The following is a 16,897-nucleotide window of genomic DNA, read 5'->3' on the forward strand; positions in this document are numbered from 1 at the left end:
CTCTTTTTCTTTTTCTCTCCATCAGTCATTCAGGATCAAGTTACAGAAAAGCAGTTTCAGAGCTTTTTATTGGGTCACAAACTTCTTCTTCCTCTTCCTCTTCCTCTTCCTCTTCCTCTTCGCTGCTCATCAGCTGTGTAAAAAGTTTTCTTCTCCTTCTCCTCTGCCTTTCTTCCTCTCTCCTCCTCCTCCTCCTCCTCCTCCTCTCTCCTCCTCCTCTTCCTCCTCTCACACCTGCTGCTGTCCGTCTTTATTGATGACGTTTTTGAACAGGGTGAGTAGGGGTCTCTGGCTGCGTTCGTCCCAGCTCTTCATGAAGCCTCCGTAGCGTTTGCTGCCGGGGGTCCGCTCCAGCGAAAGTGTTTCATCTTGTAGCTTCCATCTTTCTTCTCCTGGAGGAGCTGCTTCTGCTCCTCCTCCTCCTCCTCTGCCTCCTCCTCTGCCGCCAGCATCTCCTGAGCCTTCTCCTCCTCCTCCTCCTCCTCCTCCTCCTCCGCTGCAGCCGCCACCAGCAGCTCATTGGCCAGCTCCCTCCTCCTCATCTCTCCGGGGAACACCTCGGCGGACTCCTCCTCCACGCCGTTGGAGGTGTAGACTTTGACGGGGCGACGCTTCCGGCCGACCGGCTTCCCCCAGCGGAAGTGCTCCATGGAGTAGGAGCGCTTGGCCTGAGGGGAGGAGGAGGAGGAGGAGGAGGGAGGGAGGAGGAAGGAGGAAGAGGAAGAGGAGGAGGAGGAGGAGGGGTCTGGAGGAGGCGGAGGATGCAGATGGGCGTTGCCAGGGACGACGGGCTTCTCAGCGGTGAGGTCGGAGTGACAGAGCTGGATGCATTCCTGCAGGAAGGAGGAAAGGAAAGGAAAGGAAAGGAAAGGTAGGAAATAAGAAAGTTTCCTTATTTTACTCTTTAATGTGAAATAAATAAATATATAATACATCAGATTAACCCTTTATAGGACACTCATTGAAAGGAATGGAGGAAGGAAGGGAGGAAGGAAGGAAAGAAGGAAGGATGGAAGGAAGGGAGGAGAGAAGGAGGGAGGGAGGAAGGACAGATAGAAGGAAGAAAGGGAAGGAAGGAAGGAAGGAAGGACGGAGGAAGGAAAGAAGGAAGGGAGGAGATAAGGAGGGAGGGAGGAAGGACAGATGGAAGGAAGGAAAGGAAGGAAGGACGGAGGAAATAAGGAACGAAGGAGGGAGAAAGGAAAAGAGGAAGGGAAGAAAGAAGGCAGGGAAGAAGGAAAGGAAGGAAGGAAGGAAAGAAGGAAGGCTTTATATTTATATTCGAGTCACCAACAGTTAAATCTTTATTTTAAGGTTTCTATTGTTGCAGTGATTTATTTTTTATGGCTCTTTAATTTTGTACTTTTTGTTTGATGCAACTAATATAAAGTTCATATATAAATAATCATATAGATAAAGAAGAGAACTGAAACTTAACTCAACTTGTCTTTTTCCTTTTTTTAACCCTTAGTACAGTAGTTAGTTTCGGTGTTATAGGGTGAAACAATTCTTTTAGCACTAAAAACGTTCAACATTTAAAATAATAAAAGATTATTCACAGGAACAGGACAGAGTTATAATGAATCCTGCTGTAGGAGTTATATATAATATAATATAATAAAATAAAATAAAATAATTTAAAATAAAATGATTTAAAATAAAATAATACAATACAATAAAATAAAATAAAATAAAATAAAATAAAAAAATAAAATAAAATAAAATAAAATAATAAAATAAAATAAAATAAAATAAAATAAAATAATATAATATAATGAAATAAAATAAAGTTATAAAGTATAGTTGTTACCATCATGCTGCTGTCAGAGTCATAATATAATATAATAAAATATAATATAATATAATATAATATAATATAATATGATATGATATGATATGATATAATATAATATAATATAATATAATATAATATAATATAATATAATATATAGTATTACCATCATGCTGGTGTCAGAGTTGAGCTCCCGGCAGCTCGGATGCTCCCAGCATTGGCTAACAGCTCCTCTGGTCCCGCCCACAACCACCACAGCAACCAATAGCCACACAGGACACATTCTCCTGCCGGCCAATCAGAGACAGGGACACATAGAGAGAGATATAAAAGATAAAATCACAGAATAAAAGATCTTTAAGTCATTATTCATGAGTTTTAGTATTTTTAACTTAATTTTTTACTTTAAAGATAAAACATACATATTATACATCTATAATATAATAAATACAATATACATAAAAGGAAGGAAAGAAGGACAGAGGAAAGAAGGAAGGGAGGAAAGAAGGAAAGAAAGAAGGACAGAGTAAAGAAGGAAGGAAGGAAAGAAGGAAAGAAAGAAGGACAGAGTAAAGAAGGAAGGAAGGAAAGAAGGAAAGAAAGAAGGACAGAGTAAAGAAGGAAGGAAGGAAAGAAGGACAGAGGAAAGAAGGAAGGAAAGAAGGACAGAGTAAAGAAGGAAGGACGGAAGGAAGGAAGAAAGGGAGGAAGGATGGATGGAAGGGAGGAAAGAAGGAAGGAAAGAAGGACAGAGGAAAGAAGGAAGGGAGGAAAGAAGGAAGGGAGGAAAGATGGAAGGAAAGAAGGACAGAGGAAAGAAGAAAGGGACGAAAGAAGGAAGGACGGAAGGAAGGAAGGAAGGGAGGTAGGAAAGAGAGAAGGAGGGAGGGAGGAAGGAAAGAAGGACAGAAGGAAGGAAGAAAAAAAGAAGGAGAGAGGGAGGACAGATGGAAGGAAGGAAGGGAGGAAAGAAGGAAGGGAGGACAGAAGGAAGAAAGAAGGACAGAGTAAAGAAGGAAGGGAGGAAAGAAGGACAGAGGAAAGAAGGAAGGGAGGAAAGACGGAAGGAAAGAAGGACAGAGTAAAGAAGGAAGGGAGGAAAGAAGGACAGAGGAAAGAAGGAAGGGAGGAAAAAAGGACAGAGAGAAGGATGGAAGGAAGGAAGGAGCGAAGGAAGGAGGGAGGGAGGAAGGAAAGAAGGACAGAAGGAAGGAAGAAAGAAAGAAGGAGAGAGGGAGGACAGATGGAAGGAAGGAAGGAAGGAAGGGAGGAAAGAAGGAAGGGAGGACAGAAGGAAGAAAGAAGGAAGGGAGGAAAAAAGGACAGAGGAAAGAAGGAAGGGAGGAAAGACGGAAGGAAAGAAGGACAGAGGAAAGAAGGAAGGGAGGAAAAAAGGACAGAGGAAGGATGGAAGAAAGGAAGGAGCGAAGGAAAGAAGGAGGGAGGGAGGAAGGAAAGAAGGACAGAAGGAAGGAAGAAAGAAAGAAGGAGAGAGGGAGGACAGACGGAAGGAAAGAAGGACAGAGGCAAGAAGAAAGGGATGAAAGACGGAAGGAAAGAAGGAAGGAAGGGAGGAAGGAAGGAAAGGAGGGAGGGAACATTATTTTACATATAACATCATTTCTAAGGTCTTTATATATTAACTGCACCTTAATTACTATAATATATATATATATAACTTAAACTATAAATACTATAACTTTATATTAATATATATTTATAATGTGATTAATTAATATTCATACAGATAATTATAGTAAATACAGAATAACTGCCTTTATGTGGGAGTTAGGAGTTAATTAATTATATTTTATTAAGTTTTTAAAATCATTATTTAAGTTATTTGTGTATTATAATAGATTTAGGCTTTAACTTTATATATTTTTTATTGTATGTTATCTTATTGTAATATATATTTATCTTATTTAGGGTTATTTAATCCTTACATGAAATTTAATTAGGTTTTTTTTGCAGTTTTATTTAATTTAATGTCATTTATTCAGTTTTAAATGACTTCATCTTGTCTTTTATATCATAAATCTGTCCTGTAGTTTAGATTTAATACTTAAACTACTCCTGCTACCACCAATAATTATAATAAAACACATTAAATACAACAAAAAAATATAAAATTAAGCTTTAAATCTCTTAAAGGTAATAAAGATTAACACCAAACCGTCTCTTCGTCTCTTATTGCTGATGTTCAACCGTCTGCTGGAGATTTAGTTGTTCCTTTATATTTATTTAATAGGATTTAATTATATTTTATTTAGTTTTTTATATCATTATTTAAGTTATTTGTGTATTATAATAGATTTAGGCTTTAAATTTATATATTTTGTATTGTATGTTATCTTATTGTAATATATCTTTATCTTATTTAAGGTTAATTTAATCCTTATATTACATTTAATTAAGTTTTTTTTGCAGTTTTATTTAATTTAATGTCATTTATTCAGTTTTAAATGACGTCATTACTTCCTGTAGTTTAGATTTAATACTAAAACTACTCCTGCTACCACCAATAATTATAATAATTATAATAAAACACTTTAAATACAATAAAAAAATATAAAATTAATTAATTATAATATATTTAGGCTTTAAATATATATTTTTAAATTCCTATTTAATTGTATTTTATCTTATTGTAATATATATTTATCTTATTTAAGGTTAATTTAATCCTTATATGACATTTAATGTCATTTATTCAGTTTTAAATGACGTCATTACTTCCTGTAGTTTAGATTTAATACTAAAACTACTCCTGCTACCTCCAATAATAAAAATAATTATAATAAAACACATTAAATACAACAAAAAAATATAAAATTAAGCTTTAAATCTCTTAAAAAGTTCCTTTATATTTATTTTAGTAGGATTTAATTACATTTTATTTAGTTTTTTATATCATTATTTAAGTTATTTGTGTATTATAATAGATTTAGGCTTTAAATTTATAATTTTAAAATTCCCATTTAATTCTATGTTATCTTATTTAAGGTTATTTAATCCTTACATGACATTTAATTAGATTTTTTTTTGCAGTTTTATTTAATTTAATGTCATTTATTCAGTTTTAAATGACTTCATCTTGTCTTTTATATCATAAATCTGTCCTGTAGTTTAAATTTAATACTTAAACTACTCCTGCTAGCATCTATAATTATAATTAAACACATTAAATACAACAAAAAAATATAAAAATTAAGCTTTAAATCTCTTAAAGGTAATAAATATCTCACCAAACTGTCCCGTCTCCTCTTCTTCTTCTTCTTCTTCTTCTTCTTCTTCTTCTTCTTCTTCTTCTTCTTCTTCTTCTCTTATTGCTGATGTTCGACCGTCTGCTGGAGATTATTCGGTTGTTCCTCTCCTGGTTCTGTCACCGCTAACCCCTCGGCCAACTTTTATATCCTGTCAGCCAAGGACACACACACACACACGCACACACACACACACGCACACACACACACACACACACACACACACACACACACACACACACACACACACACACACACACATAATGACGTCACCATTCATTCATGCCCGTAAACACTCCTGCATGAAAATGGACAATCAATGAAATGTCACCCCCCCCCTTCCTCCCTCCCTCCCTCCCTCCCTCCCTCCCTCCCTCACACACACACACACACACACACACACACACACACACACACACACACACACACACACATTTTTATATTTTCAAAAGAGGAACATTATCACTCTTTAGTTGGATTTAAAATGAAGAAAGTAATTAACCCTAACCCTGTTGTCCTCGAGTCAAGGAAGGAAGGGAGGAAAGGAGGGAGGAAGGAAGGAAGGAAGGAAAGGAGGGAGGAAGGAGGGAAGGGAGGAAGGAAGGAAGGAAAGGAGGGAGGGAGGAAAGAAGGAAGGATGGAAGGGAGGAAAGGAAAGTAGGAACGAGGGAAGGAAGGATGGAGGAAGGACGGAGGGAGGAAAGAAGGTAGGAAGGTAGGAGGGAGGGAGAAAGGAAAGGTGGGAGGAAAGAAGGAAGGAAGGAAGGGAAGAAGGGAGGAAAGGAAAGAAGGAAAGAAGGACAGAGGAAAGAAGGAAGGGAGGAAGGATGGAAGGGAGCAAGGATGGAGGAAAGAAAGACAGAGGAAAGAAGGAAGGGAGGAAGGATGGAAGGGAGCAAGGATGGAGGAAAGAAAGACAGAGGAAAGAAGGAAGGGAGGTAGGTGGGGAGAGGAAGGAAGGAAGGAAGGAAGAAAGAAAGAAGGAGGGAGGGAGGACAGACGGAAGGAAGGAAGGAAGGTAGGAGGGAGGGAGGGAGGGAGGAAAATAGGAAGGGAGGAAAGAAAAGAAGGACAGAGGAAAGAAGGAAGGAAGGGAGGAAGGAAGGAAGGAAAGAAGGAAGGAAGGAAGGAAGGAAAGAAAGGAGAGAGGGAGGAAGGAAAGAAGGAAGGAAGGGAGGACAGACGGAAGGAAGGGAGGAAGGAAAGAAGGAAGGAAGGGAGGACAGACGGAAGGAAGGAAAGAAGGAAGGTGGGGGGAGGAAGGAAGGAAAGAAGGACAGAGGAAAGAAGGAAGGGAGGAAGGACGAAAGGAAGGAAGGACAGAAGAAAGAAGGAAGGGAGGAAGGATGGAAGGAAGGAAGGAAGGAGCGAAGGAAAGAAGGACAGAGGAAAGAAGGAAGGGAGGAAGAAACAGTCAAAACAGACGGGGTCAATTTGAAGGTAGGAGGGAGGGAGAAAGGAAAGGTGGGAGGAAGGAAGGAAGGAAAGAAGGAAGGAAGGAAGGAAGGAAGGTCAATTTGACCCGGGAGGACGACAGGAAGCTTAAATAAAATAACCCCTCTCAGAGTCGACGATGATGAGGTAACGTGAGCGAGCGTATAAATCTGTTTCACGCCTCTCTGACCATCGAACCCTCCTCTGTGTTTAAATGTCAGCCGGCTGATTCGGCAGCTTAGCACCGAACCTTCATGTCGTCAGCGGAGGGACGACGGGATTCAGACCTGCGGGGTTCAGGTGTCACGTTACACGCACACACACCTGCTGCAGCTTCTCCTCCCTTTGTCTGAAACGCTCCGTGTCTGAGGAGGTTTATCTGCTTTAACCGACAGACGGGGGGGGGGGGGGGGGGGGGGGGGGGTGAAGGTTAGGATGAGTTTTTTTTTTAAAGGCTCTACGTTCACCTGGAAACTCTTTAAAGGTTTCATCCTGTCAACACTTTAAATTATTTTATTTTATTTTATTTTCAACAGGAGTTTCTCTTTAAGGCTCTAAATGTATCAAGAGACTCTTTTTGAAGGCTCTATGTTCATTAGAGGCCTCTCTAAAAGCTCTACATACTTCAGAGGCCTCTCTTTAATTAAGGCTCTATGTTCATAAAGAGCCCTTTGTTTAAAGCTCTACGTTCATCAGGAGCTTCTCTTTAAGGCTCTACGTCCACCAGAACCCTTTAATTAAGGCTCTAAATTAATCAGGAGCCTGTCTTTAGAGCTCTATGTCTTTAAGGAGCCTTTGTTGAAGGCTCTACGTCCATCAGATCTATCTCCTTTAACCGACAGACGGGGGGCAAAGATGAAGGTTAGGATGAGTTTTTTTTTTTTAAGGCTCTACGCTCACCTGGAAACTCTTTAAAGGTTTCATCCTGTCAACACTTTAAATTATTATTGTTTTATTTTCATTAGGAGCTTCTTTTTAAGGCTCTAAATTCATCAGGAGCTTCTTTTTAAGGCTCTAAATTCATCAGGAGCTTCTTTTTGACGCCATATATCGACTAAGAAGTTTACTCTAAAGGTTTTTATCTGTCAGAGACCTCTCTCTAAAAGCTCTCCATACTTCAGAGGCCTCTCTTTCATTAAGGCTCTATGTTCATAAAGAGCCTTTGTTTAAAGCTCTATATTAATCAGGGGCCTCTCTTTAAGGCTCTATGTTTATTAAAAGCTTCTCTTTAAAGCTCTAAATTCATCAAGAGCTTCTCTTTAAGGCCCTTAATTCATCAGGAGCCTGTCTTTAGAGCTCTATGTCTTTAAGGAGCCTTAGTTGAAGGCTCTACGTCCATCAGTAGATTCTCTTTAAGGCTCTATGTTCGTTAGAGGCCTCTTTTTAAAGCTCTATATTAATCAGGAGCTTCTCTTTAAGGCTCTATATCTTTAAGGAGCCTTAGTTTAAGGCTCTACGTCCATCAGGAGCCTGTCTTTAAGGCTCTACATTCATCAGAAGCTTCTCTTTAAAGCTCTAAATTTATCAGGAGTCTCTCTTTAGAGCTCTATGTCTTTAAGGAGCCTTAGTTTAAAGCTCTACGTCCATCAGGAGATTCTCTTTGAAGTAGGGCTGGGCGATATGGCCTTTTACTAATATCCCGATATTTTTAAGCCATGTCACGATACACGATATATATCTCGATATTTTGCCTTAGCCTTGAATTAACACTTTGATGCATACAATCATGCCAGTATGATGATTCTACATTAAAACATTGTTCATACTGCATTAATATATGCTGATTTTAAACGTTCATGCCAAAAGGGTGAATCACAACTAAACAAATTCATCAAAACTGTATTTATTAAAGAGTTATTAAGCAGTGGCACAAACATGTCATTTCAAAACAAATAAAGTGTCTTTTATGCATGATGTAACTAATATGACACATCAAAACAACACTAAATTAAAGTGCACATTTTGTGTTTCTGACTGTTTTAGTCGTATTGCTGTTCTGGAAAAAGAAGACGCCAGACTCAGTTGCGTCAGTGCTGGTTGCTTCGGCACTTTCTTCAATATGTCACTGGCCGGAGATGTGCTCTTGCAGAGTTTCAAGCACACATGGTGATATAACTTTGTTGTACTACCAGCTTTTGTGGTGACGCTTTTATGACATACTTTACATATTACGGTTTGTTGTTCAACGTCCTCCCTCTTGTACTCAAACCACCGCCAGATGATGGATCCTGAATTGTTTTTTTGGGAATTAAATCTCCCTCCTCCACTTGTCCATATCACCTGCTGCTCCCACGACCTGAGATCGCTGCTACTTCTGCTACATGCTGCCGGGCATATGACGTTGCACGCACAACAGAATGTGATGTACGTAACTAGGTGCGCTTGTTTTATCTCTCTGTGCGGAGAGATGAGAGAGTGAGAGAAACCTGTAGTTCAACGGGCCGCGACTAAAAACAAACTGCGTGTAAATTGAATGTATACTCGAGTATTCACGATATAGTCATTTTCTACATCCCACAGAGAACAAGCCGCGATACATCGAGTATACTCGATATATCGCCCAGCCCTACTTTGAAGGCTCTATGTTCATTAGAGGCCTCTGTTTAAAGCTCTAAATTCATCAGGAGCCTCTCTTTAAGGCTCTATATCTTTAAGGAGGAAGGAAAAGAGGAAAGAAGTAAGGAGAGAAGGAATGAAGGAAAGGAGTAAGGAGGGAAGAAGTAAGGAAGGAAATGAGTAAGGAGGGAGGGAGGGAGGAAAAGAGGAAGGAAGTAAGGAAAGGAGTAAGGAGGAAAAAGGAAGGAAAGGAGTAGGGAGGGAGGGAGGGAGGAAAAGAGGAAGGAAGTAAGGAGAGAAGAAAGGAAAGGAGTAGGGAGGTAGTAAAGTAGTTTATTTTAAAATGTCCCAATTGGATTACTCTGTGTTGAAATCAATTTAATTTTTGCCCCCATACATAATAATATTCTTTCTTATTTTGTTCATTAGATTTTTAAATACATTAGTTTATATATCAGTAACTGTAGAATAAACTAATGTTCATGTTCATCAGAGTAAACGGTGTCAAATAGATGAAATATGATAAAACGGGTTCTTTGGATGTATAGAAGATATAAAATGTTTTCTGAGCCGGAGCTTCGGAGCTTCGGGACCTGATGACTCGTAGTAATGTCATTCCTCTAAAAGGTATTTTTGTTGTTTATCTAATGGAACAAATAGAGCAGCATCGGGAGGCAAGCAGGTAAATATAAACCCATTAGTCTGCTGTCACAACCTTGAGCCTCCATTCAATCCATTACAAACAAACACACACACACACACACACACACACACACACACACACACACACACACACACACGTATGTTCAGGAAGGAAGAGGTAATGGCATGATGAAGCAAAAGTCAGACTCAATGCAAAGACGTTTTAATGGCACTTTATTCTCCAGCTGCAGTCATTTCATTCAATCCCTCTGTTTCTAAGAGTTACATTTAATTTGGTCACAGTTACTCTAATGTTCATTTTTATTTTACTCTGATCAAAACCTTAAAGCTCCACAGCTGGGAAAGCTTTCAGAATAACTAAAATTATTAAAAGGTGAATGTGTAGATGGTGAAAATGAAATAAAATGCCTTAAATGTGCTAAAAATAAGTAATGAGTGAAGTGTGGACAGCTCAGCATGTGTTGGTTTAATATGTAGAAGAAGACTCATGAATGGCTTCGTAAACAGATTGTAATTTATATTTAAATGAGTATATATATATAATACATATATCTAAAGATGGAGACAGAGCTAAACTGACAATTTAATACAGAACAGAGTAAAAACATAAAATATAAATACTAAAAAATTCAAAAACAAGATAAAATGTAGAAATACTAATGTGTTTTAGATCAGAAGGATGATTGCCATTTAAATTACCTTTTGACTATAAAACAATGGAATACATTGATGAATGGAAATTACAAAATTCTTTATGAAATTTAAGATTTTATGTTTTTTAATGTTCCCATCCAAAAACAATGAAGTGTAATAATAGTATTTAGGATTACTTAAATACAATACAGTAAATGTCCATTTACCGCAAAAACATGTAAATACAGTCAATTTTAAAGATAAAAGAAATAAAAAAGCAAAATCATGAACAAATAGTTTCAATAAACTATAATAAAGCAGATGATCTGTTATTTTTTCATCTCAGTAATAAAAGCAGCAGTTCAGAAGATCCAATAATACAACATAAAACATACATAGGTATTATGAGTGATATGTCGTCATGTACGAAAATGTTCGCTGACTTTACAAGTTGTTCCAATTTGAAGATGCGTTCACATGAATTTACCAGCCAGCGACTCATTTTTAGATTATTTTAACATCACGTCAATGCCGCCGAAGTTACGGACGACTGACAGTCTCTCCTGTGCTTCAGTCTGGGCACTAAAATAGGAACTTAGCACCGGCAGCCACAGAGGAAGCCTCCCATGTTCAGGATAAACAGCAGCAGGTGAGCAAATGGCTAAGAAGCAGGAGGAAGAACAGGAAGAGACACTGAACTAGACCAGTCAGGCCAGAGCCCAAACCCAGCATACAGAGGTTCAGTGAATGTGGTGTTGAAGGTGTGGAGGTGCATCAGTGTGTCAGAGGAGACTCTGTAGAAGGACAGAGTGCCAGCAGGACAGTCCACATACACTGCTACTCTGTTAGAGTCAGAGGAGGAGGAGGAGGAGGAGGAGGAGGAGAAGGAGGAGGAGATGGATGTTCCGATGTCGTTGTGACAGGCGGAGTAACTTTTGTTTGAGCAGTTCAGACTCCAGGACTGATCATTCTTTCCGAACTCAGAGTCAACGCTGTCTCCACTCCTGTTGATTCTTCTATAACTCACTGATACAGAAACATTTCCTCTCCACTCAACCTCCCAGTAACAGCGACCAGTCAGATCGTCTCCACACAGCAGCTGAGGACTGCAGTCAAATCTGTCTGGATGATCAGGATATGACTGATCCTCCCACTCATATGTCACCTTCCTGTTGTTATCAGACAGTTTGAGGTTGTTGTTCGCTGTGTTTGGATCCAGTGTGAGTTCACAGAAATCTGATGGAGAGAACGAGCTGCAGTTATTGATCTATCATCTGTTTGATGATGACATCCTCAGCAGGATGTGAATGAATGATGTCACAGTTTGATGAATGAAATGAAAAACACACTTACACTTCCTCAGACCTGGTGTCAACCATCGGACTCCAGCAGGCTGCAGGCTGAAAGGAGGAGGGGGGTCAGAGCAGCACGTTCTCTTTCAGCATGCTAACATGGACGTTACATGGCTCTAGTCTACTGTTTTATTATTCTCTTCTAATGTGGGGTTGGGCTTTCATACACTTTGATCCAATCTCAATCCACTATCCCAATCCTTGAACCCTGATTGAATCTAATCAGGTTTAACTTTCAACATTTACAGGAAACTTCAGTTAGAAATTAGAAAAACTCAAAGATTCAGTTGAGATCTGTGATCAGCTCTGACAGAGAAAATGTTTCCAGCTCTTCCTCCTCTATCACACATTGTTTGTCCATACCTGAGAGTGCCCAGTCTCCAGTGTGGATCCTCCAGTCCAGCAGACAGGATCTTCTCTCCTGAGTCTCCTGGATGATTGTAGCTCAGGTCCAGCTCTCTCAGATGGGAGGGGTTGGAGCTCAGAGCTGAGGCCAGAGAAGCACAGCCTTCCTCTGTGATCAGACATCCTGACAGGCTGCAAACACACAAAACAACATGTCACAGACTGTTTGTTCAGACAAATGTTTTATTTCCTTTAACATTTTCCATGTTTAAACATCAGATACAGTAAAATACAAGGACAGGCCACAAAACTAATACAGGTTGATGAATCCTGACCTGAGAGTTTTCAGTGTACAGTGTGGACTCTCCAGTCCAGCAGAAAGCTGCTTCACTCCTGAATCCTGCAGGTTGTTGTTACTCAGGTCCAGATCTCTCAGACTAGAGGACTGGGAGCTGAGGAGTGAGGACAGAGCTGCACAGCTTCCCTCTGTGAGGTTACAGTCAGTCAATCTGGAGAGGAAATAATGAACAAGAAGACGAATGATCTTTGTGTTAAAACCGACTGAACTTTGTGTTGGGACTTGGTTGGTTTGGTTCTCAGGGGAGAGCATTGGGTTGCACAGTGGTCTTCTACTTCAGATCCAGCAACATGCTCAGTTGACCACAGAGAAAATCCCTATTTGTCTGGAGAGGTTGTGATTGTGCAGCCTAGTTAAAGTTAATCTACATATGAGGGTAATTTCTGAGATGGCTGTATCCACAACTGGAAACATCATTTTGGGATCATTTTGGGAAGTGTGTATACCCTTGGTGACGTCATGGTTCAGAAGCTTGGTCTTATCCAATGGGAACTGAAAGTATGAATCTGACGGATGTTGCACCTGGGTATGAGTTGAGTGCATGATGGGAGCCAAAGTGTATTTTGGAGTCAGTCAGGCTTTATGAATGTGTGCTGGCCTGCTTTTGTCTCGTGCATGTGGCGTTTGAGGTCCAACATATGCATTCTCTTCTAAGCTTCAGTTAAAATCTTTGCTTTTCTATTCTAAATGTAATGATGTGATGGTTTAATACAACAGACGTCACATTTCTATCTTTGCCAGGTTTCATATATGTGTGCAGTACAGTATATGAAACTAAATCAAAGAACGATAAGCCAGAAAATACAAACATTTTCTTTACCAGTGTTAAGCATTTGCAATTTAGAAATCCATACATTAGAAAGGCTGATTAAATTCCATGAACCTTACAGTTTAGAGAAATATCTCAAAGACAAAATCACTTGATCTGACCTGAGAGTTTCCAGTTCACACTGTGGACTCTCCAGTCCAGTAGAAAGCTGCTTCACTCCTGAATCCTGCAGGTTGTTGTTACTCAGGTCCAGATCTCTCAGACTAGAGGACTGGGAGCTGAGAACTGAGGACAGAGCTGCACAGCTTCTCTCTGAGAGCTTACAGCCACTCAACCTGGAGAGGAATAACAATAATAAAGAAGACAAATAATGCTTGTATTTAAATTTAACTCTCTTTTATGTTGAATCTATACTTAAGGAGGATAAACACAGGTATTAGTCTAACAGGGAACGGAGTGGCCTGCATTTTATCTTTGGGCCAAATGGACCATGCCAAATGTTGCATCAATGTAACTCATTAAATTTGCTCAGTTACACCAAAATTTAAGCTCCATATCTGTACGGTAACCAGTGAGGACCAGTGAGAACATGTACAAATTTCTCTGGATTAGCCAGACATCATATCTGTTATATCTCAACTCATTAATGATGAGCTGTAACCTATATCTGACCTGAGAGTTTTCAGTTTACAGTGTGGACTCTCCAGTCCAGCAGAAAGCTGCTTCACTCCAGAATCCTGCAGGTTGTTGTTACTCAGGTCCAGATCTCTCAGAGTAGAGGACTGGGAGCTGAGAACTTTGGCCAGAACTTCACAACTTCTCTCTGAGAGGTTACAATCACTTAGCCTGCAGAGGAAATGATTGACAGAAAAGTTATTTCCATTTAAATCAATGACAGCACATTAAAAGTATTCTAAAATGAAAAAAAACTCGAAATAATTACAGAGCTTTTTTGGAGGCTTTGACCACTGGCAGCAGCCTCAGAAGAGCCTCCTCTGAAGCAGAGTATTGCTTCTGGTCAAACACGTCCAGATCTTTTTCTGATGACAGTAAGATGAAGACCAGAGCTGACCACTGAGCAGGAGACAGTTTATCTGTGGAGAGACTTCCTGATCTCAGGGACTGTTGGATCTCCTCCACTAGAGAACGATCCTTCAGTTCATTCAGACAGTGGAACAGATTGATGCTTCTCTCTGCAGACAGATTCTCACTGATCTTCTTCTTGATGTACTGAACTGTTTTCTGATTGGTCTGTGAGCTACTTCCTGTCTGTGTCAGCAGGCCTCGTAGGAGAGTCTGATTGGTCTGCAGTGAAAGACCCAGAAGGAAGCGGAGGAACAAGTCCAGGTGTCCATTTGGACTCTTTAAGGCCTCGTCCACAGCACTCTGGTAGAAACGTGTTGGTTTGTCTATGAACACTTCAGACCACCATGATGTTTGTTCTCCTGTCAGCAGATTGACTCCAGACTTGATGAATGTCAGATGGACATGAAGAGCAGCCAGAAACTCCTGAATGCTCAGATGGACGAAGCAGAACACCTTTTCTTCAAACATTCCACAGTCCTCCACTTTAAAGACCTGTGTGAACACTCCTGAGTACACTGAGGCTGCTCTGATATCGATGCCACACTCTGTCAGGTCTGATTCATAGAAGATCAGGTTGCCTTTCTGCAGCTGCTCAAAAGCCAGTTTTGCCAGTACAAGTATCAACTTCCTGTCTTCTTCATTCCAGGTTAGACCTTTCCCAGCTCCTCCATCATATTTGATGTTCTTCAGTTTGGACTGAACCACCACAAGGCGGAGGTACATCTCAGTAAGGGTCTTCGGCAACTTTTCACTCTCACTGGTCTTCAAGGTGCACTCCAGAACTGTAGCAGTGATCCAGCAGAAGACTGGGATGTGGCACATGATGTGGAGGCTTCTTGATGTCTTGATGTGGGAGATGATGGTGCTGGCCTGCTCCTTATCTCCGAATCTCCTGCTGAAGTACTCCTCCTTCTGTGGGTTAGTGAACCCACTGACCTCTGTCACCATGTCAAGACACTCAGGAGGGATCTGATTGGCTGCTGCAGGTCGTGTGGTTATCCAGAGGCGAGCAGAGGGAAGCAGTTTCCCCCTGATGAGGTTTGTCAGCAGCACATCCACTGAGGTGGACTCTGTAACATCAGTCAGGATCTCATTGTTGTGGAAGTCCAGAGGAAGTCGACACTCATCCAGACCGTCAAAGATGAACACAACCTGGAACTCTTCAAACCTGCAGATTCCTGCTTCTTTGGTTTCAGTAAAGAAGTGATGAACAAGTTCCACCAAGCTGTACTTTTTCTCTTTCACCACATTCAGCTCTCTGAAAGCGAATGGAAATATGAAGTGTATGTCCTGGTTGGCTTTGTCTTCAGCCCAGTCCAGAGTGAACTTCTGTGTTAAGACTGTTTTCCCAATGCCAGCCACTCCCTTTGTCATCACTGTTCTGATTGGTTCATCTCTTCCAGGTGAGGCTTTAAAGATGTCTTCATGTGTGATTGTTGTTTCTGGTCTGTCTGGTTTCCTGGATGCTGTTTCAATCTGTCTGACCTCATGTTCACCATTGACTTCTGCAGTCCCTCCCTCTGTGATGTAGAGCGGTGTGTAGATCTGATTCAGAAGAACCGACTGTCCTGCTTTTGCGATTCCTTCAAACACTCTCTGAAATCTTTTCTTCAGTTTAATTTTGAATGTTTGTTGATATTTGACAAGAGTCTCTGAAAGAAGAAACAACAGTTGAAGGTGAACTGGAACTGAACACCACAATCTGGACACACAACAAACTAATTTCCTCTTACTGACCTTTATTCCTGCTGATCTTCTTTAAAACTATCCTCGTCACCTCTAGAGTGCCTTCACCATACATCTGCACCATCAGATCTACTGTCACCAGCCTGTCTGCATCCTCCATGTGTCTCTTTTTGATAGCTAAAAATCCATCCAGCAACGCTTCCTTCTGCAGGAACCACTGGAAGTATTTCAGTTGCTCTTTTGACAAATCCTCTAATATTTCAAGCAACTCCAACTCCACAGGCTTCTCCATCTCCCTGAAAACAACACCTCGTACTTCAGTAACCAAGTACTCTTTGACTGATGATGTCACGCACTGATAAGACTGAAAACTGCTGTAAAAGCCCTCACTTCGGACTGATTCGGACTGACACTTGACTCAACTGTACAACAGGTAAAACAACACAGAAACAAATTTGAAAATAAGCTGAGTGTTTTAATGTTTGACCGCAGTCTGTAGGCCAATGTACGTCCGGGCATGTGAGTTCCAAATTTGTGGAGTTTCCAACTTTTCAACTGTGGTTTCCAACTTCCTGGTTTCTTTATGAAATGAGCTTAGCTGGTCTCTTTCCAACGTGATGCTGATCTTGTTCTGCTCAAACAGTAACAGGTTGATGTTTTTATTCTATGGCAGCTTTCTCTTCTCTTTTCACTCCTCGTTTTAGTTAAGAAACAGCTCAGATGATTTTTATTTTCTCATTTAGTTTCCATGAAGTTCCTCTGCCGGATTAAACCAATAGAAAGATGAATAAGAAGTGAATCTTTATTACTTCTCTAAATCAGTCTTTCTGAGCTCTTTGGCTCTTTGGCTCGCTTCTTTCACCTCGACATCCTCTTTTCCACAGTGCAAAGAAACCTCCTGACCTTTGACCTTTCTGTAAGCTGTCTGCTGCCTTCACAGACTGAACTCTGTAAGAG

General features: G+C 40.3%; 2 protein-coding genes across 2 annotated transcripts; both read right to left on the bottom strand.

The window, feature by feature from the left end:
* Positions 1 to 311: 311 nt before the first annotated feature.
* On the bottom strand, positions 312 to 2,075 carry LOC128354302 (pro-opiomelanocortin-like). Its single transcript, XM_053314548.1, has 2 exons — positions 1,959 to 2,075; positions 312 to 833 (listed from the first exon to the last, which is right to left on the bottom strand). Exons 1-2 carry the CDS (start codon positions 2,073 to 2,075, stop codon positions 312 to 314), a joined length of 639 nt encoding a protein of 212 aa, XP_053170523.1.
* Positions 2,076 to 11,005: 8,930 nt separating this feature from the next.
* Positions 11,006 to 16,232, bottom strand: LOC128354603 (NLR family CARD domain-containing protein 3-like). Its single transcript, XM_053314827.1, has 5 exons — positions 16,032 to 16,232; positions 14,112 to 15,682; positions 13,330 to 13,503; positions 12,083 to 12,233; positions 11,006 to 11,569 (listed from the first exon to the last, which is right to left on the bottom strand). The coding sequence occupies exons 1-5, from the start codon at positions 16,230 to 16,232 to the stop codon at positions 11,006 to 11,008; spliced, it is 2,661 nt and encodes an 886-aa protein (XP_053170802.1).
* Positions 16,233 to 16,897: the final 665 nt, after the last annotated feature.

Source organism: Scomber japonicus, chromosome 24 (assembly GCF_027409825.1).
Source record: "Scomber japonicus isolate fScoJap1 chromosome 24, fScoJap1.pri, whole genome shotgun sequence".
Lineage (NCBI taxonomy): Eukaryota > Metazoa > Chordata > Actinopteri > Scombriformes > Scombridae > Scomber > Scomber japonicus.